The sequence below is a fragment of the Dermacentor andersoni genome, chromosome 11 (assembly GCF_023375885.2).
Source record: "Dermacentor andersoni chromosome 11, qqDerAnde1_hic_scaffold, whole genome shotgun sequence".
In the NCBI taxonomy this organism is placed as follows: Eukaryota; Metazoa; Arthropoda; class Arachnida; order Ixodida; family Ixodidae; genus Dermacentor; species Dermacentor andersoni.
The window spans coordinates 27,414,084-27,433,388 of NC_092824.1; the positions used below are offsets into that span (position 1 = coordinate 27,414,084).

Below are 19,305 nucleotides of genomic sequence, written 5' to 3' on the forward strand. Positions count from 1 at the left end.
CTTGACACCGAAGTCGTTGCTGCAATGTCGGTCGGAATGATGAAAAATGGGTCCGTGATAGGCTCAGCGCGATACAGTTGTGTAATATGGTTTTTTAGAGGAAATTTGGACGAGTACTCAATGTAAACAACGTAGCATTATTCAGTAATCTTTGCTGGCACTTCCGGTAATCCGAAGGGGCTAACGGGGCATCGAGGACGGAACCTGGACTGGTCCGCAGGTTGCGGACTCCCCGAGCCCTAGTGGTTCTGGGGCTATCAACTGTCCTCTCTCGCTGATTACGGCACGCTCCAGACATCGTGAAAGGTCTTGTGCAGTGACTTTTCTCTTAAGTGCCGCACGAGAATGAAGGAGTTTTGAGACTTTAGAAATATGTCACCAAAACATTGTGGGACATATTTGTATTGCGTACTTAATGAGATACTTGCTGCACAGAGATGGGCACCAGCCTGGAAAACCTGTTCACAGATAATTTCTTTTCCTTTGACAGATGCGCCGTATGCGTGAAGGCGGCCACGCCTTCTTCTTCAAGTTTTACTGTATGACGCCTCAGATGTTTGATACATTGCTGACATTTGTTGTAACAGACCTAACTTGTCAGAACTTCATAAGAGAAACCTTGGAGCCGGCTGAACGGCTGGCAATAGGATTAAGGTACGTATGTATTCAGTTCTTCGTATGTAGTGCTTTCACTAGCGGGTAGTGCCCTTGTTGTGCTATCAATTAGCGTTCTACAAATCGAGACCTTGTGGGACTAGTTTCATACTTACTAATGGGCTGTTTGCTGCACAGAACTGGGCATATGAGGCAAAGAATCTTGGGTACAAGTCTTTCTGTGTTGTCTTTTCGTTTTCTTTTTTCAGTTATGCGTTGCATAGCACCTAATTTAATTCTCACAACATTTCCTGTACTGTGCTTATAACACCTGCAAGCTATTATGACAAGCACTGCTAGGTGAGGCCCGTCTAACTTGGGAATTATTGCTCGAACTTGCTTGCCTTGGCATTACAAGTAAAAAAAAGGAGCCACCAGAACGGCATAGAATGTGGACGATTAAGATACATGTGTAAGAACACATTAAAATGTGGTATCAATTTTTGAAGAAAAAATTACAAAACTAGCAGTACCATATTAGTCCATACTAGGCACTTTTACAAGAGCACTTTCGTTCTGTGTTCACGAAAGAAAGTGGCACCTAAAGATTGTAATGGTAGCAGCACTTCAAAAAAGAAACATTCCTAATTATTGTGGTAATAAATGGAACTAAATAATCAAAAACATGTTTTGTGATTTTGTTTCTCTGTGTTACAGTTACCTGGCATCAGGCCAAGATATCTCTAATGTCGCACTTGCATATCGTGTTGGCTTTGAAACTGCACGAATGTGCATACACGTCACATGTCGGTCCCTCTGGGCACGACTGAAGGATCACTATATGAAGGTAAGCGAATGCTTTCATAATGCGTCTGAGATGTGCTGTTGGTTGTGTGTTTCACCAAGACATGGGCAGAATATTTTTCAGTTTCCCGGGATGTTTAAATGTCGCCTGGTGTAGATAACATAATTCTAGTGCTTGAGCTGGATTATTGAGGTGGACATTACTTGCATGAGAAGTCAAAATTGGCTATTGAACTTCTCAGTTAATTAATTTACACCACATATGGCCATTTACTAATTGTCTCTGGTGAGTTTGGAAGGTGTGTACACTTTAAAATAATTTTCAGAATGAGACCAGTTTAGATATATGTCTCATCAAACTCGCCGTAAGATTGCACTCTTCCGCGCAAAAGTAACTGAAACTCCAGTGTATTTCGTCCCACACTTTGGAACTAATTTCTCGAAACTGGTGTCATCCGAGTGATTAACTTTAAAATGATATGGCTTAAAATCACCAGCACGTTTCATAAATTGCAATATGTGCCGTAAAGTTAGGAAGTTAACTTGCAAGCTTTTCTTAATAAGTTGAATATGTGTTTTCATGCTAGTAACGTCTGGCTCTTCGAATAATCCAGCTCAAGGACAAGAATTCTTCTATCTTTCACAGACGATTTTTAAAAATTCTGGAACACTTAAAATGATCACACCGTACACATACTCAGCTATGCACCGCAATGTGCGTCGCTACACATGATATATTTCCGCGAAGCCCGTGCACGTAGCCTCTAATTAAAAGCTTCGATCCGTAGTAATTTTTGCTGTTTACACTGTGATCCATTGAATTGGAAGCATTGCGCCTTACCAGAGCAGAAACTCCCCTTTGTCGTGAAACCCCTGCCCCGTAAACTTTTGCGGGTGACCGTTCTGTTTAAAAATGATGCAGATGTTGTTCGAGGGGTGCAAGTATGACCGTAAACCTTTTTCTAGACGACATTGGCTCCTGCAGCCTCATTGTCTGCCCCGTAGAACTTTTAATTGGCGACTATCCAATGCGAAACCATATATCTTTATTATGTCAGTATTTATCTTCATTGCCTTTCCTCTCTTCATAGTGCTCACTGGCACAATTTGTTATTTTTGTTTTGTTGATAAAAAAACTGCGAATTACGAATTCACTGCCCTTGCATCCACTGAGTGGCTTGTAAGAATGAGTACGCCTGTCACCACCATGCTTTTTCATGTATGGTAACTTAGAAAAGTGCTCACATTAATTTTTTTGCCTTAGCCCCTGCTCAAAAAATTTCTCGAAACTGCTTCTTCTGAATATGATTTGTAAGCGACTTTGCCGTATTCCCCTCAAATCATTCCCATGTATCATTCGAACTTTTGAGATCGTATTTCAAAACAGCATCCCATATTTGCAGACATCAAATCAGCTACTGTGTGGTGTAGTGGAGCACTGATGATTCTGTGCAACTCCTTTAGGTACCCAGCAGAGCTGAGTGGGAGAAGATAGCCCAGGGCTTTTCGATGCGATGGCAGTTCCCGAACTGCCTAGGTGCTGTGGACGGCGAACACGTTGCCATTGTTAGCCCTCATAACTCTGGCAGCGTCTACTTCAACTACAAGGTAGCATTACCTTTGTTTACTTGCATTTGACCAGACGAGCACATTACTCAGATCACCTGGTAATATTGGTATTTGCATGCGTGGAGAGGCATTTTAAAATACTCAGTGCCAAAGCAGAACAAATGACTCCTAAATTTCATTTAATGAAAAGTAATGGTTCATCAGAATCCTGAGGTAATGTTAAGCTTTTGGCCTTATTTTCTAATTTATTCCCCAAATTTTATTATGTTTACATCATACCCATAACGCCTCACGGCATTATAGCGGGGGGAGGGGGGGGGGAAGAGAACAAACATTACAAAGCATACAGGGTGGTAGCAAGCGCTAACAGCAAGAACAAAAAAACGAATCGTAGGCATATAACAGTGGCAAAGAACATCGGCACAATCAATCAAGGAAGGTGAACATATTCTCGTGTTTTATTAAAATGTATACAGCAGTAAATGTACAAAAGCTTGCTATATACCAATGGCTATAAACACAAATAAATCACAAGATATAATCTCATATATACAGTAGGGATCACGGGGAGCAGCACGACTGCTCGATGCCGCAGAATTATTTGACAGGTGCAAAAAAGATTTTTAAAAAGTGCGAAAAGATGTTAGCTGTGAGAGCTTAACAAGTTACTTCTCTAGAATTGATTCTTGGCATCAGGTGACTAAGGACGTTTAACAGTTTCAAGTGCTTGTATTAGTGCTACTGCCAGAGACCATTTATCAACTGTGATTACTTTCAAGTCGCTCAATAAACTTTCCATTACTTTGCACATGCCATAACCGTTTACTGGCATGCAGACAACAGTCACAAAGACAGGAGAATGGATGCACTTGGTGTGAGATGTTTTTACTTCCTCAGTCATGCATTACGATGCAATTTTACACAAACTGTTCTACTGGGATTCTAGGCTTCGCAATACGGGCAGCTGCTTTTGCACTTCAATGAGATATACCGATATTGTGCTAATTCAGACTGGTGCAGCTGTCACAATTATTGCACTTGTATTGATTGTGTGCTTTGTGCTCATAATTGCAGGGCACATTCTCTGTGGTCCTAATGGCTGTGGTCGAAAGTGACTGCAAGTACACCCTCATCGATGTGGGAGCCGAGGGTCGCCTCTGTGATGGTGGCACATTCAAAAACTCAGAGTTTGGACGTGCCCTCACTCAAGGAGACTTGGATATACCATCACTGAGCTGGCTTCCTGGCTCTGCAACAAATGCACCATATGCCTTCGTAGGCGACGAGGCTTTTCAGCTGAGAGAGGATTTTCTTCGTCCTTATCCAGCCAGGCAGCTTGATGATGAAAGACTGGTCTTCAACTATAGGCTAAGCCGAGCAAGGTATGGGGCATTCAATGCCTCATGTCACTATTACATGTAGCAGGCAAAGTAAGCAACCTACAAGACCGATTATCTTAGTTTGTGGAGACCACCCTTGCAGTTATTGCAGTAATAAATTCTAAAAACTATGCAAGGTTTTTTTGCATTCCACTGTATTCATTATAATTTTGCAGGATTTAAGAGACAGTAGAAAGATAATTGAGGCTTCTGCTAGTTGCCATAATTTTATCATCCACAATTGTCCAGAAGCAAGCAAACTTTACGGTCCTGCCGCTTCATGTCGCAGTCGAATGCCACCATGCACTCTGTAAAAATAGCTCGGGTCATCCATGACTTGTTGTTCGCCTTTTACTGCACAGGTAGGCTATGGGATCCATTGAAACAGCGTGGATTGGCACTTTTTCCAAGCACTAATGGCGGACGCTTGTCAGAGCCATCCATGTTTGTGCAAAGCAGCACTGTCACACATTTTTTGCTGTGTTTGCTGCCATGACAGCACTGCCCCTTGAAGTCGAGCATCCTGGCCGGCAACAACTCGTAGAATAACCCTGTCTCATCGGCGTTGTAGATGTCTGCGGGCACGAAGTAGCTTAAGATGCCAGCCACATTGCTCACCTTCCAACGGTGGCTCCCAAGCCGTAAGGGGAAGAATCGCAAATAAGTCCGAGTGGCTTTGTGACGTCTTAGAAGGCTAATACTTCACTGTTGAGAATGATTTACTTAGTTGTTTCGAAGGCCTTCTTTCACTGTTGCGTCCATTTACACTTGTTATCTTCTTGAAGAAGCTGATAAAGAGGGGCTACCACAGTTGCCAAATTCCGCAAAAACTTGCATAGAAGTTTAGAAGACCCAAGTAAGCCCTCACTTCTGTGATGTTGCTGGGCTCTGGGGCATTTCGTACTGCTTTTATCTTTTCAGCGGTGGGATCAATGCCCTCTTTCAAAACCTTCTGGCCTTGGTAGACTACTGAATCACGAAAAAATTTGCATTTTTCCTCTTTCAGCGTTATGTTGTGCTCGCTAAGTCTCTTGAGAACTCTTGTGGTAGTTGTGTAGAAATATTCTGCGCTGTTACCCATGATGTCGTCTATATAGCACCCGACGTTGGGAATTCCTAGTAGAACTTGATCCATCATGGCCTGAAATATAGCTGGTGTGCTCGCAATTACAAATGGAAGCCTTTGAATTTTGTACAAGCCTTGATGTATATTTATCATGAGCAGTGGCTTAGAATCTTCACTAAGAGGCACTTGCTGGTACGCAGAGGACAAATACAGCACACAACATGCCTTACCACCGGCTAGCATCGAGTATAAATCCTCAGGAAGCGGGAGCGGGTAACAATCGGTCTTTGGCACTTTATTGATTGTTACTTTGTAGTCACTGCAAATTCTGATTCCGCCACCACGCTTCGAAAGCGGTGCAATGGGAGTCACCCACTAGCTGGTGGTACCTTTTCTTAAGACGCCTTGACTTTCTAGCTTCCGAAGTTCTTCGCTGACTACTTCTTTAGTAGCAAAGGCATAGACCTGGCTTTGCAAAACACAGGCGCACAGTTTGGTTCTGTGGATATTTTGGCTTAGAAATTCGAAACTACTCCCGCCCGGTGTTGTGAGGAAAACTACCAGAAATATTTCGCGCAGAGAATTGACACCAGTGTTTTCTGTAGTACCGCTGACGGTTTTCCAGTCAAGTTGCAACTTTTCTAGCCAATGCTGGCCTAGAAGTATAGGCATAGCCTTACCCTGGTTCTCTACTATATGCAATGGAAGCTCAGTTATGCAGCTATTATGCTCAACGGTTACGGTCGCATTCCCTCGCAGCTTTACAGGCTCATCTGTATACGTTTTCAAAACTGACCTTGTTGGCTTGCATTCAGTCCGCGGAAACCATTGTCTGAAAACACTTTCAGGCATCAACGTGACAGCTTCACCCGTATCCAAAAGCATAGAAACTGGCTTCCCTTCAATCTGCACGGAAACTTTGTAGCCTCGCTTTCCATCTCATGCGCATAGTAACACGTGAAATGTCTCGGAATCATCCGCTTCTTCGTCCGTTGCTTCAGCATAGTTCACTGGACGACTTTTTCGCTCTCGGCAGATTGTTTGCAGGTGCCCAGTCTTTGCACATGAACGGCACTTCGCGTTGCGGTACCAGCACCTGTCTGAATTGTGCCCTTTCCCGCAGCGATAACAAACGGTCTGCTTGTGCCCCCTTCTTTTTTTACGCCCAACGGCCTGGCTTTCGTGTCGAGCGTTCAGCCTGGCAATGCAGCTCCTTTGTTTGCCTTGCAGCAAGTTCTTTTTCGAGCGCAATCTTTCATGCCTTTTCAAAGGTTGTCTTCTGTTGCGAACAATATCCTTTGATTCTCTTGGTCGCGTAATCCTATCACTAGTCGATCCCTCAAGGCATCATTCAGAAACGCCTTGAACACTCAATTACGCTCCAGACGTTTAAGCTCCGTCATGAAGTCTTGGAAGCATTCTCCTTCCTGCTGCGTGTGCTTGTTGAACTTGCAATGCTCGGGTATTACTGAATACTCGGGGCTGAAGTGTTGCTCTAGTACACTATTTCAGAGAAGGTCTTGTCAGCAGGGCTGTCAGGAACTAAAATTTTCTTCAGCTCTCTGTACACTGTGCTGCCTATTACGTTCAAGAACAACCTCAACTTCTTTGTCTCCTGAACCTCGTTAAGTGCCACAAAATTTTAAAACCTCTCGAAATACGAGTTGATATCCTTGCTTCTTGGGTTAAACTCTGGCATGTTTCCGAAACGTTGCGAATCTACAGGGATTGCCAGTTTTAAACATTTGCCTTCTGATGCTGGCCCAGCCGTCCGTTGCGCCGCAACAGCTGCGCCGGTGCTTGGTTCAGAATCGTAGCATCATCCTATCTTTGTCACCAGTTGTTCTGTTGTGGCCAAGGAAAGACCACGACGCAGGAAGCCAGGGCAGGAACGAATGTGCTTTATTCGAGAGCTGCTCTGCTTCTATAGCATTGACAGTCCTACATCATAGGCATGTGCTGAACTGATAACGGATACCACAATGGTGAAACTACAATCACGGCATTTCTTCACGTGGATCAGTTCTCTTTTGCCAATAACAATTGTTTCGGTTTCGATTTTGGCCGTAAAAATTTTGTTGAAGCGGAAACGCTCCCCAAAAATGACTAATTGTGCAGAGAAACTTAGGGCATTAATTTCTAGGAAACACTGACGGGGAATTAAGGTATTCGTTGTGGCGGGATTGAACTCTATTTCTATTCTTTAAGATTGGCATTCAAGGTGTTTCAATTTTCGCCCAGGCGCTGTGCAGAGAACGCATTTGGGATAACGGCGGCCAGATGGAGAATTCTGCTACGTACCATCCACTTGAAACCGAAGAATGTGGACTTCGCTATCAAGGCTGCTTGTATTCTGCACAATTTTCTCACTGTCCACAACCCACAACCACACAAGTTCACCGATACAGAGGACAGCTTTGGTAACCTCGTCGCAGGACAGTGGTGACAAGGTATCCAACAAGCATCAGGAAACAACTCGGAACCCCACTTCTTCCCGATAAAGGCAACACATTGCAGGAACTACCTCGGTAATGCAGAAGCTGCCAGGAACCTTTTCGCAGCATACTTTTGTAGCAGTGCTGTGGAGGTTCCTTGGCAATGGAATCTCCCTGGGGTTTCCAAAGAAGCAGTTGTCAAGCGGCTACGGGAGCAGACACATCTAACAATTCAGTGGTGGTGAGCTATGCAATTTACAAGGCTAAAGCCTCATGTCACAGTTTATGGGTTCACAGTAAAGAAATCTATTCGTTACATTTACATCACACCTGCAGACTCTGTTGTGTTAAGCTTTAAAAAAAAGCTAGCGCCCCTTCACTTGTCTTGTCACGTAACAACAATGCTTCTGTGTGTTACGTACACCTCCTTCAACGCTGGGCACCTAGTACTTCCAGGTCATGAACAACATGTGCATTATCAATGTAACGTTGCAATCTTGATGGGAATATGCAAGCAGGATAGACTGGTTGTCGGGGATAATATTTGCCACAAAGGTTGTACATATCTTTAGAGTGACAGAAATAACTCGGGAATCTATTACAAAGATTAGAAAAGAAATTAAACATTTGTATAGATCCACTTGGACATGGTAATGTTGAAGTAATTCTGAAAAGCATATTTTATCCTCTAAGCAAATGGTATGGTGATAAACATGAGCAGGTGTATGCATATCTGCAGTACACTGCTAAGAATGTATAACTGATGTCCAATCATTTTCCTACTACAGTCTCCTCACGTCCTCTTGCCTTTGTGCTGAAAATTGCTGCCACAGTGCATCATTTCTAAATGAGAATCATCATCATCGTCAGCCATTCTTTATGTCCAGTACAGGACGAACCCCCTCTCTCGGCATCCTTAATTACTCCTGTCTTGTGCTAGCTGATTTCAGGCTTTGTATTCACATTTCCTAACATCATCACACTCCTAATTTTCTGTCATCCTTGACTGTGTTCCGCTTGGCACCCACTCTAACTTTCATAGACTGCCGGCTGTATGTCCTACGCATTGCATAGCCTGCCCAGCTCCATTTCTTCCTTTGATGTCAAATCGTATAGCGACCCCACCGCCTGCCTTCCTCTTAACATTAGACCTAACTTTTCGTTCCATCACTCGTTGTACGGTCCTTCACATGAACTCACGCTTGTTTATGAACCTCCAAGTTTTTATCCATTGTATTAGTACCACTAGTATTCAATGTTTTCACACTTTTCTTTCATTGGTAGCAGTAACCTGGCAGTCATGATTTGGTAATGCCTGCCATATGGGCCTTAACGCATTTTTATTCTTCTGTAACTTTTCATGATCAGGTTCTTCAGGTATTCTTGCAAACATTCTAGAAGCTCACTGCCAATCATGAAATGGAAATGACTTCTTATTCTGTTTCTATAGTTAAAGGAACTACTCGTCATGGTGGGGGAGTGGCTTTTGCATTGCTCTGCTAAGCCCAAGTGCGTGAGATTGCCTCTCGGCTGGAAAATGCAAAACCGGTGCACTATGCACTGAGTGGCCATTAAGGAGCCCCAAGTGCTCAAAATTAACCTGGAGCCTAGGCATAGCATAGGCAATTCGTTTTGAGAGAGCTATGCTTAAATTCAATAAGCGCTCGCACCTCACATCAAAGCTCCTGCTTTCAGTGGCCTTTCATTTTGCATTAACTCTAAATGGCTGGTCAAGGTATACTTATTTTAAAACCTGTGATCTATTATGGTGAATTATTTGTTTTGTTACTTATATGCAGGGAAACGAGTATATACATGCAGAAACATTGCTTATTGTCCTTCAAAACGATTGCCTCCCACGGTACTTCACTTTTAAGAATGCTCGTATATATATCCCACACTTTGGGCTTTGTCTGTACAACATATCCGCTTCATAGTGAGAGGAAGATTTAACTGAGAAAAATCGGCGAAGGTAGCCTGAAGCAACAGTCCGCTAGCCTGCTATCTGTTAAGGGGTAACAAGATGTGCGCACGCCAGCAAATGCATTGAAAACTTCTGATAAAATACTACTTGCTCTTAGCATGGCTGCCAATGCTTAAATGTAATTGTAGCGTTGTAGAAACATTGGTTAATCCTTCTTTCATAGGAATCACTCATAACATGAAAGTGGAACATGTCTTACGACATTTGCCCATGAACTTCACTGCTTTTCTGCTGCACTTAACAGCATTGTTAATTGGCGCCATTCAAGGCGAAGCAGTAGGCGGCAATCGAAGTTGGCTCGGAAGCAGCATTTGGAGCACCATGGCTCATACAACGCACCTTTCCACTTCGCAGGCGATCTTCGCGTTCTTGCTGCTACTGTGTCCGTGCACAGCGTATTCGGAGTATGACCCTTCGCAACCACTGCTACTATCAAGCAAGGCCACAATCTACCAGCAGACCGGCAACTATCTCCACATCGACCCACTACAACTACTGCGCCCAGCCTTCTGCGCACCATCATTGTCAACCGTGCCGTCACATCGCAGTGGCAACTTAAGCGGCTGTCCGAGCGTCAGTCCGTTTAGTTGGCACGGAAGCAGCATTTGGAGCACCATGGCTCGTACAACGCACCTTTCCACTTCGCAGGCGATCTTCGCGTTCTTGATGCTGCTGTGTCCGTGCACAGCGTATTCGGAGTATGACCCTTCGCAACCACTGCTACTATCAAGCAAGGCCACAATCTACCAGCAGACCGGCAACTATCTCCACATCGACCCACTACAACTACTGCGCCCAGCCTTCTGCGCACCATCATTGTCAACCGTGCCGTCACATCGCAGTGGCAACTTAAGCGGCTGTCCGAGCGTCAGTCCGTTTAGTTGGCACGGAAGCAGCATTTGGAGCACCATGGCTCATACAACGCACCTTTCCACTTCGCAGGTCTGTAAAGACTTTCCGCTTTATGCTAAGAAAAGTGACGACCCATTTTTGCTATTGCTTCCGTGCCAACAAGTGCTCTGTGAAATTGTCGCAGATTGTTTCTCTATGGCGTTGCTGTTATTGTGCTCAGGTGACGTGGAAACTAATCCAGGTCCTACTACGCGTACTGAGGCATTACTCGAGCTGCAGAATTTGCCATCAAATCCTTCTGAGCAGGCGGAAGTTCTTTTCCGGCTGTTAAAAGACCTTCAGGCTCGTTCTGTACAATCTGCTAAGGGTCAGGCCGAGTTGGTTAACGACGTCAAGGCTATTAAGGTTGGTCAAAAGAACATCCAGACCAAAATGGAGTGTATCCAGAAAAGATTAGACAACCTTGAAGAAAAAACAAATGTTCTAGACCATCTCCATGATGAAATGACTGGCATTCAGGCGTCGGCTCAAGCCCAAACAACTCGGCTTGACTCTTTACTGATGCGCGTTGACGAACTTGAGGACAGATCTCGATGCAACAACCTCATATTTCATGGCATCCGTGACTCTCGGGAATCGTGGGAACAGTCCGAATCACGCATAAGAGAAGCACTAACCGGTGTAATCGACAGCCTGCCTGACACGGCAATCGAACGTGCTCATCGCATTAGTCACTACACGCCTAATAAGTGTCGCCCAATTGTAGTTAAATTCACCAACACGAAAATAAAAGACAAAGTACTTTCTATGCGCGCACAGCTGAAAGAAAAGGGTATTTCTACCTCCGAAGATTTTTCGCCCGCCACCCGTCACGTCCGTAAAAAACTAATTGAGTACGCTAAAAGCCAGCCCCAACTATGCCCTTTCCAGTTAAGGTACACCAAACCAATAATGAATAAAAAACAGTTCGTCTATTTCCGAAGTGAAGGCGCTAAAAAGACGGAGGACAAAGAAGAAACACACACACACAGGGCGCCACTTCCAACAATGTTCCAACACCACTTCGGGCGCCACTTCCAACATACACCGCATGTCACATAATTTGAAAAAGATTGCAAAGCGAGCTAACGTAAATGTCGTGTTTTCTGCCCCGTGCAAGCTCTCTAAGCTCTGTCGAATGACCAACCCTTATTCCCGCAAGGCACCGGCCTGTGCTACTAAACACGATAACAAATACGTAGAATGTCAGGCAGGAGTTGTTTATGAGATTCCTTTAGATTGTGGTAAAAAGTACGTGGGCCAAACAGAGCAGTGCCTGAATGACAGGCTGAGGCAACACAATAACAAAGTGAACAATGGGAGGGAGGGCCACTTGGCAATTCATTGTAGAAATTGCGGATGTAAGCCAGACTTCCACGCCTGCGCTGTGGTCGCCGGAAGCCGTGACAAATGGGTTAGATTAATAATTGAGGCCAAAAGAATCATTGAAGCAGCTGATAACTGCGTAAGTGTTGCTTCCATATCACTGTCACGCAAAGAACTGTTCTAGCTAAACGCGAATGCGCCCTGAGAAACTGTGATTACGCTCCTAGTATAAATCAGTGGCGTTTTTTTCTGAATAAACATTGTTGGAAGTGGCGCCCTGTGTGTGTGTGTTTCTTCTTTGTCCTCCGTCTTTTTAGCGCCTTCACTTCGGAAATCATGCTTAACCAACACGCCCAACTATCCATCCTAGTTCGTCTATGACCCGGCAACAGACACCGTCAACGAGCATGCGCCATATGAACCACGAGATAACGGCGGGCATGCAAATTCCCAGCACGTGCCCAGTTAGGAAAACGTGAGGGGATGTGGACGAGAATCACGAGAATCATGCATCGTATCTGTGTTGTTTACAAATATTCGAAGCGTCATGAGTAAGCGCACTTCCTTAGAATCTGCCTTGGAGACTTGCAACGCCGACATCTTTGTGCTTACCGAAACGTGGCTACATTCACAGATTCAAGATAACGAAATTCTTCAAACCACACACCATTTTTCACTGTATCATTGTGACCGTACAATGCGTCAGGGAGGCGGCGTGCTCTTAGCCATTTCTAAAGATTTCCCATATCAGTGTATTCATGTCAATACTGACCTCGAAACGGTTTGGGCCATCATTGAAATCAATCACCAGAAGATAATCATTGGTGTTTGTTACCGCCCCCCAACTTATTCATCTAACTTCGTAACTGAGATGCATGATATCATTAATATTGTTACATCTCTTCATCCTACATTACCTTTATTTTTGCTTGGCGATTTTAATCTACCGAACATAATATGGAATACTGAACCTCCAACTTTACACCCTTTTTCTTCATTAGCCAATGAGTTCTTAGACATGTGCTCTGTCTTCTCACTTTCACAACTTGTTACTCAACCCACACGCACTACCGAATCCGTTGGGAACACACTTGACCTTCTATTAACATCGCGGCTTGACCTAGTTTCCGACATCACCTATTTACCCGGCTTGAGCGGCCATTCAGCACTTCCGTTTGACTTAAATATTTTGCGGCCAAAAACCGGTAAAAAATTCAAATCTTTTCGGGACTACGCAAAAGGAAATTTTGAAGCAATCAACGCCGAATTATCTGCTTTTCTAGACGTACTTATAAACAACTTCGACAGCCGTACCGTTCAGACCAACTGGAATATGTTTGCTGCAAAAATTGCGGAACTAACAAACAAATACATCCCACTGCGCACCATTGCATGTAATCTAAATGCCCCATGGTACAACATCCGTCTCAAGCGCCTGTCTAATAAAAAGAAACGCCTGCACAAATTAGCCAAACGTTCACCTAGCGTAAACCACTGGACCAAATACAAACTGGCGGCAGAGGAGTATGTAGCCGCTCTTAAACAAGCCAAAGATCACTTCCTTGGCAATACCTTGCCTTTAATGCTTAAAACCGACACCAAGAAATTCTGGCGCGTCATTAACCCCAAGGCGGACGACATGATAACCTTAATCGACAGCTCTGGAAATGTTATTCCAACTAATCAATGTGCGTCCGCGCTTAATGATGTTTTCATGCAGAACTTTTCATCAACTACACACATTACTCTTCCATCCACGCACGACTACGATTACCAAGCAATGTTTCCCATAATCATTGAACCAGCAGGCATCATACCAATTATCTCATCTTTAAAACTATCTTCGGCTCCAGGACACGATTTAATAAACACGAAATTTTTCAAAAGCACTAGCTGTTACTCCAATTTTCCTAGGAATGATCTTCCAACAGTCGCTAGATAAGGGTTCTTTGCCTGATGAATCGAAGATTGGGAAGGTGATCCCACTCCATAAGTCGGGTGACAAACATTCTCCATATAACTACCGCCCTATCTCGCTCACTTCCATTCCATGTAAGATGTTAGAACATATACTTGCCTCTAATCTTGCTAGCTTTCTTGAAACTAACTCATTTTTTTCACCATCGCAACATGGCTTCCGCAAGACATAATCATGTGAAACACAACTAGTTTTATTTACGCATAAGCTAAACGTCATTCTTGACCGCTCTTCAACTGCCAACTGTATGCTTTTAGACTTTTCGAAAGCGTTTGACAAAGTGTGCCCTAACCTTCTAATGTTTAAGCTGCATCGAATTAACATTGATCCCAGACTGCTTGCATGGCTTGAGTGCTTTCTTTCTAACCGTTCAGTTTCTCTTTGCTAATGACTCAACATCTCAACCGAGCAGAATACAGTCCTGCGTACCTCAAGGGTCGGTACTTGGTCCCCTCCTTTTCTTAATTTACATAAATGATCTACCCTCTTGTGTTTCCTCTAACATTCACTTATTCGCCGATGATTGCGTAATCTTCAGGGAAATAATATGTGACACTGATATATCTTCTCTTCAATCCGACCTTAACGCTATTTCTACTTGGTGCCAATCATGGTCAACGGAATTAAATGTTAAAAAATGTAAATTTATGCGCGTGTCCAGAACTTCTAACCAGCTTCCTTCTTACTGCGTTAATAATCTCCTCTTAGACCCTGTTTCCTCCTACAAATATCTTGGTGTCCATATTACTAGAAACCTCTCGTGGTCCATGCACGCTTCTTACGTAATTAAAAATGCTAACCGCATGCTGGGATACCTAAAACGCAATTTCACTAAGGCACCGTCTTCCCTAAAATTAATGTTATACAAGTCACTAGTCCGCCCAAAACTAGAGTACGCCGGAGCAGTTTGGGATCCCTTTCAGAAAAACCTGATTCACTCTTTAGAAATGGTACAAAATAACTCTGCTCGTTTCGTTTTTTCTAATTATAACCGAACTGCCAGCACTTCTGTAATGAAATTAAACCTTAATTTGCCATCTTTAGCCTCTCGCCGTAAAGGCCTTAGACTTTCACTTTTTCATAAGATATTTCATCATCCTTCACTTCGCGACGAACTTATCTCCCCTCCTCAATACATTTCATCAAGGTTAGATCACAATAACAAAGTTGGAATTTCCTTATGCCAAACCAACGTCATGTCTCAGTCATTCCTTCCGCGTACATCTGCCGAGTGGTATCGCCTACCAGCCTCAACCGCTACTATTCTCAAGTAAAACTCTTGCTTGGGCTAGTTGGTTCATGCTTGAAGTAGGTAAAGGCAAGGCGCAGAAGACCAGGACTTAGGAAGGAGAACACAAACGACAAGACGGGCGCCAAGTAGGTAAAGGCAAGGCGCAGAAGACCAGGACATAGGAAGGAGAACACAAACGACAAGACGGGCGCCCGTCTTGTCGTTTGTGTTCTCCTTCCTAAGTCCTGGTCTTCTGCGCCTTGCCTTTACCTACCGCTACTATTGTTGACCATCAGCACTTCACGGCAGTATTAGATAACATTGTATAAACAGGAGCATTTCGTTTGTGTTTTTGTACTACCTATTCTATCACTGTTTTTGTTTTTTAATACCGGAACACTGTATTACTGCACTGCATGCACCGTATTTAATTTTATTGACCAGCACTCCAGGAACACTCAAATAACATTGTATAACCGAGAACCATTCATTTCTGTACTATTAACTAGTTTGCTGCACTGTACGTTTTTCTTTTTTTTTTGTATTTGGTGTAACCACTCCCCTCTTTAATGCCTCTGGCCCTGAGGGTACACGAAATAAATAAATAAATAAAAGGGAATCCATGCGACGAAACTGCGTTGTAACCGCAGACGGTATGAGCACAACGCTGAGAGAATATCAAAATAGTGCCATATCCTGGGGTGCTAGAAAACGAGCCTTGTCTTTTCAAGACATTTCCGTGATGCTCGTACATGCTAGAATTCTTGGTGAAGACCAGTAAAACATTTTTCATGTTAATAAAAGTGCAACAGACTCTTCATCACTCTGAATATTTCTTTATTAACTGCAGTAACTCAATCTGAAAGTCGAGTTGCCGTTCTTCCGGCACTTTCCTCAAGAATTTTGCTATATTGAGGGCCATGGGATGGTACTCGTCCTCTCAACGGCAAGCCTGGAGGGTTTTGGACAGTTCGCCCATTTCAGTCACGAGAGCGTCTTCACTTGACCTTTTCTTCTTTTTTTTTGCAGTCTTTGGCCAGCAGCTCCCTGCTGACTTCGGGCAGCCGCTCCTTGTGCTGCTGACATCAAGGCTGGTGCCGTAGACGTCGAAGCTGATGTCATAGATGACGTCGAGGCTGGCGCTGGGGATGATCTCGAGGCTGGCGCTGGGCATGACGTCGAGGCAGACGAGAACTGTGACACTGACACCAAGCCTGATAGATCAGAAAAATCTGATTGTGCATCCAAGTCCTGGTCTTCGAACTGGGCAATGCCCATTAAACTTCTTCTGCACTACTGTGCTGCTGGTTCGTACCGAGTGGCTCACTTGTGTCCAGCTGCTGGCTCACCTCTCTTGGGCTTGCAGGCACTACATAATTGCCTGAAGTGCTGCACATAAGAAAAAGTGCATCTTTTCTATGTTGTGACGCTTTGTAACATTGCAATAAAACAAAGTGAAACCATTTCAGTGTTTTTCTTCCTCTTCATTATTGTTTAGCCTCACACACTGTAAAACTGTTATGAACAATACTAGCACTTCCATAATGTTAAAGTTGTCATTCACTACTGTGATCCGTATTACCATGCATTGTGCAAAAGTGAGAAATTGAAAAGAAAAATATAAGGATAGGTGCATCAAAATATTTTCGTGCATGTCAGTGTATCTGTAAAAGAAAATATATATTCCTTGTAAAGTGTCTAATCGCAGTAAAAAAGCCATACTAGAAGTAATTTATATAAGTCAGCAATTTTGCGAGCATACATGAAACATAGCCGTGCACATCATATTCATGATTAAAGGTAATGACTGCGATCGAAGCGGCACCACATGCTATAACATGGAGATGTGAAAACCCTTGCCATTAGTTGTTCACAAGTGGAATTGCACTGTGATAACTCCGAAAACTATATAATTCACAGCCTAGGCATGTGGTATTTACAATGAAGGCCACCTGTATATTACAGCTTGCTTGCATAAACGTTGAATTGCCAACTTTCCCACTCATTTTGTTTACTTCGGTGAGCAGGCGTGGGTATCAGCATAGCCAAAAAAGAGAGATGTAGCAACACCGAGCACAAGCCCCTCCCCACCACTCCCCTACCCTGATTAATTGCCGAACCCTGTTCCCCTCGTAATTCCTGGCTGCACCACTGGTGCATAACCAAGCACAGGATGGCCCCCCTTCCTTTGCTCGCGCCTCCACCGCAAAAACCACTTATTGCACACTGAAATTCGTTACATTTAAGTGCCCATTACCATCGTTCATAGCAGTAGGCTTAGCCAAGTATATCTCAATATTATTAGCCGGTAAAAGGCTTACTATCTCGCTCTACGATGAGGTTAATTGCCCTTTCGGGAGAAACAAGCACCTCATCTCACTGACATAGACGCAATCAAGGTGGGTTTCCTTTGGCCAGCAAAATGTTCGCAACAACAATAATGTCAAGCTTACGGTCTCGTCACCATGGTGTCACCACAGCTCAAAAAAGGGCCATGCTGTGTCGACCGACTCGACATCGTCGGCACCGGCGCCGCTCTTTTGAGCCTTTATGCGGCCATTGAAGATGCGGCGAAACTTGTCACGCAGCGACTTCCATCTCTTTTGCACCAACTCCAGTACGACTGCACAGAGAAATGCAAGACTGCTTAGTAAACGATTATTCACGTGGAAGCTGCAAAATCTAGTGCTTACCTTGGATGTTGACATCTGGCAAGACGGAGGCCACCACTTCATTCCACAGTGCCGCTTTGAGGTTGCGGTCCTTGTGTTCTTTATGCGACGCCATTCACAATGGTTGGCGACGTTGCACTTCGGCGATCAAAGTTTCGTTGTTGATGCAGCCGTCACGGCTGAAGATTTCCGTACCTGCCATGAAGAACATAGATCTCAATGCGCACAACCAACAAAGAGGTACTGAAGTAGCTTGTCCGGGCTTGCCTGAACGTCGCGCGAAGAGTCGTTCGGAAGTGACGTTGGCTCGCCATGGTCATGTGAGGTGCGTCATGCTACTGACGCGAGCGGCAGCTTCCGGCGCGGGCGCAAATATCCACGCCGCCGCGCGCCGACACGCGAAACAGCCTCCGCGCCTGACGCCGTACGCGCACAGGCGTGGTGCGGCGCGTGCGGGCGCATTGCAACGCGTACGTCTGGTTGAGCCTTTACGTCAGTAAACGCTGGGCGACGCTGAAGCAAAATGGCGGCGCACACGATTGTTTTTTTTTGTCAATGCAAAAGGAACAGTGGCCGCGCGGTGCCTCCTCTCCCAAACGTTTTTCTTTTCGTTTTGTTTTTATTATGCCGACCCGCTCCGCTCACTTTCCCCCATGCCGCGCGCGCCGCTTACGCATTGTTTTTACCTGTACGCGGCGCGTTTTTTTCTTATCGCGCACGTGCTATGGCGAACCACGCGCCAGCTCGCAAGCAATGCGCGTGCTACGGCGCGCATCAGCATTGCTTGCGAGCTGGCGCGTGGTGCGCCGTGGTCTATGCGTTGGCGTGCACGCAGTCTTGCCCATACTTATAATACACCAGTATGTGCCGGGACATAAAAAAAAATTCCACTTCCAACACAACAAATCATTGGTTTCGCTTTATTGAGTTCGTTTCCGAAGACAGATTTTTCTTATAGCGTATTGTGATACACGCTCAAAAAATGGGCAAAAGTGAAAGGTGCATGACATATACAAGAGTACTAAGCACAAAAGTTCACAGACGGCAAAGTAACAAAAGAAAGCATTAGAAAACGCGAAGGCCGTTTAATTTACAGACACATATAAAAAAAACAAGGTTCATGCTCATGCTTTCCAGAAGAAAACAAAAAGTATAATGCCTACACACGAAGGTAGTTTGCGCGGTTTTCCCATGGGCGGTTACTGAGATAGTACACAAACACGAACAGTAATTTTCAGCTGTTAGTACGTCTGTAGAACGTGACACGCAAAAAAGCAGTGACGGCAGTATGCAAAGCTGGGCAAGTTACTGAAGTTTCAGATTGAGACTTGGCACAGAAAAACACAAGTCATATACCTGGTGACGATGAGGAGGAA

The 19,305-nt window shown here is 44.3% G+C and overlaps 1 protein-coding gene and 1 pseudogene across 1 annotated transcript; both read left to right on the forward strand.

Moving 5' to 3' along the window:
• The first annotated feature begins 4,062 nt into the window (after window positions 1-4,062).
• On the forward strand, window positions 4,063-8,092 carry LOC126518124 (uncharacterized; annotated as a pseudogene).
• A 2,648-nt stretch (window positions 8,093-10,740) lies between these two features.
• LOC126518125 (uncharacterized) lies at window positions 10,741-16,360 on the forward strand. Its single transcript, XM_050167976.3, has 2 exons — window positions 10,741-11,665; window positions 16,287-16,360. The coding sequence occupies exons 1-2, from the start codon at window positions 10,741-10,743 to the stop codon at window positions 16,358-16,360; spliced, it is 999 nt and encodes a 332-aa protein (XP_050023933.3).
• Window positions 16,361-19,305: the final 2,945 nt, after the last annotated feature.